Source organism: Neospora caninum, chromosome Ia (assembly GCF_000208865.1).
Source record: "Neospora caninum Liverpool complete genome, chromosome Ia".
Classification (NCBI taxonomy): domain Eukaryota; phylum Apicomplexa; class Conoidasida; order Eucoccidiorida; family Sarcocystidae; genus Neospora; species Neospora caninum.
Window position 1 is genome coordinate 333,166 of NC_018385.1, and position 4,191 is coordinate 337,356.

The following is a 4,191-nucleotide window of genomic DNA, read 5'->3' on the forward strand; positions in this document are numbered from 1 at the left end:
AGGGGCTGGCAATAATTCTTCAACAGCCTCCTGTTGCGGGGACAAAAGTCTTTAAGAATGATTGTGCACTACAGCCCATGGGAGTCCCTTGATTGAGAGGTGCCCGGCCAGCAAGAATCCGATCCGTGTATTCCGTGCAGACTTTAACGTCACGAACCATAATGTAGTAGGATATTGAAATCCAACACTTTTAGCTGTCTAGCCGGTCATACAACTGCACAAACAGTTGACCTATTGGTGGCCTTTGGTTTCGTTCTTTGCCCAGGCACCCGCCACGCATCCGGCAATCGATGAGTCGTCTTGGAGTTCTCTACGGCAGTAGCGCGTAACCTGGTGTGCGGAGAGGCAACTGCCGACTAAAATGGAGTAGAAAAGGGAATGGTACTGCTCTTCTTTTGCTGCCGTAGACAGCCGGAATACGAGTGAAAATGTATGGGCAACAACAACGAAACCAAATCCTGAACACTTCCTCAGGCCGCCGTGCATACAAAAAAAAGTTTTGCAACGGGACGTGAGACGGGACTACATTGTACTTGGCTTTTTTTACACGCATCTCTAATTTTGTCACGGCGAAAATATACGTAAAGACAGCGAGACCGCACGCCGACTTAAACAATATTCCACTCCTCTATTTCACCCTCGCAGGCTTAAACGGTGGCGGCGATGCAGACGCCTGCTCCAGACGCTTATGCAGCTGCAGAAACTCAGTTCGCGGCCGAACGGAAACGTACAAGTTTCCAAATGTTTCTTTGCCCGCTCAGAGAGTTATCCCTCAAAGAAGCACGCCAGTCAAAAATGTACGCTTTTTAAAGCGGTTAGAGAACCACCACGCCCGCGATCTCTTTGCTCTCTCACAGATCCGCATCCTTATCACTATTTCTTGCCGTCGAGGATGAGTCCTTGCTTGTTGTCACTAATATCAATTCCATCTTCTTTGAACCAAGCTACAACATCATTCTGACCCAACTTCGCTGCGTTTCCTCTGGGAACAAGTCGCTGATGGGCGCCTCCTGGGGCAGACATCGCAGCCGGAACAATGAACACAAAACACGGAGTGGAAAAAGGAGACGACGAAAGATGATATGAAGCAAACAACTGAGGCACCCACCAGCTTATACCATGGAGTCTTCACACACCTACACGTGCGGAGACACAACAAATTTGCGGGAAGAGACGAGCGAACACTGCCACGTCAGGACGCCGTATTTGATGGACAAAGCCGGCGCAGAGTTGAGCATAGCCGCAAAGAGACTGAAGACAGAGAAGGAGGAGCGGTCAACCAGCCGAGATACAGCCAATGACAGGAGCTGCAGTCCTCACCTGCTGCCGCTATTAAATCTTGGAACTTTTTCTCTGACAGGTCGTGGCCCTCTTTGAACTCTTTGCTTTTATCTGCCGGAACAACGGCGACGTGCGAGAAAACGCTGAGGTCCACGGGACGGTCCCGTGGAAGGGTTGCCACCTTGTTTCCAACCTGAATCAGATGAGACGGCCACATAAACTTGCTTTCTTGAGAGACAGCGGGAATCGCAGCTATGAGCTACACGATCTCGGCCTGGCAAAATAATGGAACCCCAACACACTCAGTGTGACCCCGGCCCAGACGGCGTTGTCTACATATGAGTTCCTGCCGTCTGGGCTGCAGCGGACGCTGCCCGGTATCAAAGATGCTCACGCCCTTCCCTACGTGGATGTCCTCACGTTGCGAAAAGACCCTCTATCAAACTTTCTCCGGCCTCGCGCGCATCAAAAAGATGGGGGTAAGAAGTGGGACGGAAATACCCCAGTGCTTTTTCAGACTTAATTATATGCGTACGGACATGCGGAAGCGCCTGTATACAAATGCGCGGCATCGGTGGAGACTTGTAACAGCTGCCACGTGAGGCGGCCTCGATTCCCAAGCGTCGGCGACTTGTGACTGGGAGATCAGTTGGTAGCTGTGCCTGGAGGTGACTCACCGGCCCAACGTGGAGAAGAGAAAGAAAAACCTGCGGAGGCATGTCTTCTGTCCAGTTCCGGACACACAAAGTCGCCTCGTATTCATCGCACGTCTTTAAAACCGTAGCCCACGCGGCGTAATACTTTTGTTTCTCATTCGCCTTCCACACGCTCCATTTGTCCTGATGCACCATGCAGTCGAAATAGGAACCAGTCGCTTTTCCAAAGTGGCGTTCCAAGACTACCAGAAAGGAGACAAACACTGGCTCAAAGACACCCTGGGAACGATACATCGGTACTTTTGAACGCATACGCGCGATAGTGTGACGCTCTGAACCTTGCCGCAGGGTCACATAGGAGCCGTCCAGGCCCGTCCTCTAAATGAGTACCAAAATGGCGTCTACACTGTGATCCGCCTAGGTCTTTATACACGTACATACATACATACGGATATACATATACACATACATACATATACATACATACATACATACATACATACATACATACATACATACATACATACATACACTTACGTACACTTACATACACATACACTTACATACACTTACATACACATACATACACATACATATACATACATATACATATACATACATATACATACATACACATACATAAGCATACATATACATACATACACATACATACACATACATAAGCATACATATACATACATATACATACATATACATATACAGCATATACATATGCATATACATACGGACATACGTGCAGACGTCCATACGTACATACATACAGGCAGTAGAGGTCAAATGTTATGCCGACTGAGAGTATGTCTGTACACGTTTGAATTCCACAGTAAAGGGTCGGCCTTAACGTGCAGTTACGCGTGGACACCCCGGAATTATCATAATTGCACCGAAGCTGAATTCACTGAGACATCGCTTTCTAGAGTGCAACGGTGTTAACTTGCGGGGCTGTCGGTGGTGTTCCAAAGTAGGGAAACAGAATGCCACACGCAGCGTTTCTGATGTCATCTGTTGCTACGGATGTATGCGACGGTGCCCAGCGCATTCGACTTTTTTTATAGTGTGCCTGGGAGCTCAGCTTGCTTTACCGCAAGAGCCCTTCCGCTCGTGTGTTTAGGGTCTTCGCGCGGAGGACCGCCGTGATTGAGCGTAATCAAGACACTCCATCCACGAATAAATTCTCCAGACATGTGGAGTGGACAAGTTCGTGGAAAACGTGAAGCTGTAAACTTCTGGAAGATATGTGTGAGCGGGCTTACTTCAATGCCGGTCAGAAGCTCCGTCTTCCCACCCTTCTGTTCGTACTTCATCCGGGGGACGCTTTTATGGAGAGCAGGGACGAAAGACACAAGGATTTTGCCAGCTTTCTCCTCCTCCTCAGGAGAAAGCTCTTGCTTCAACCAAAGGAGGATCAGGCTTCCGCCCTTGTCAGGCACGTACAGAAGGTACCCGTAAGCCGAAGCCCTCGGTTTGTACTCTCGGCGGTTTTGCCCATCTGAGTTTGTGACATCCGTAATAACGGGTCCCCCAGTCGCCTTCACCTGCTCGCGAGCCTGCCGAAGCAGTTCCAAATCCCTGGGCGAAACATGCTCGACTTGTTCAGGAAGATCAGCCAGATCGCTACTGATCACTGCTTCCACAACAGATACGTGGACTCGGGTGTCTCCATTTTTGCCTTCTTCTGTGACGACCTCTTCTTTGCGAATCACCGCAGCCGGTTCGGGAGAACGTGAGACCACAGCAGCTGCTGCTTCGTCAACAATGTTCGTTTTTTCGCCCTTTATCGATTTCTTATCTTCTTCGTCTACGGCCACGATAACGTCTCCGTCCTCGGTAACAGCGGCGGGAGCGCCTGTCACAGCCTCAATTTTCTGCGCGGTTTGAAGACCCTCCGCCACTGCAACCGCCCGCTCAGCCTCGGTTGCTTTCGACTCACTGTTACGACCCTTGGATGAATCCGCTGTGCTTTTAGAGCAAACGCCTCCCATTTTGTTCGTCAAAGCAAGAAAGAGAACGCAAACCTAGCGTTTGCAAGGAAGATCCGCCAGAGGAAGTGCAGCAACACAGAGCAAATCGCAGCTGGGCAAGCTGCAACAAAGCACACTCGACGATACGCGACACGGATAGCTGGACTAAAACCGCAGTTCCCCGCTTTTCTCCAGGAAAGATAAATTTGTCTTTCGAGATTAGAGACGAAATGGAAATAATCTCTCCTTGGCATGCGGGAAGAGGCAGTTTT

General features: G+C 49.6%; 1 protein-coding gene across 1 annotated transcript; it reads right to left on the reverse strand.

The window, feature by feature from the left end:
* Nucleotides 1-873: 873 nt before the first annotated feature.
* NCLIV_000430 (conserved hypothetical protein) lies at nt 874-3,940 on the reverse strand (the record flags this gene model as incomplete). The annotated part of the gene is made up of 4 exons (XM_003879531.1): nt 874-1,010; nt 1,321-1,474; nt 1,959-2,120; nt 3,212-3,940. The coding sequence occupies 4 exons, from the start codon at nt 3,938-3,940 to the stop codon at nt 874-876; spliced, it is 1,182 nt and encodes a 393-aa protein (XP_003879580.1).
* Between the last annotated feature and the right edge of the window lie 251 nt (nt 3,941-4,191).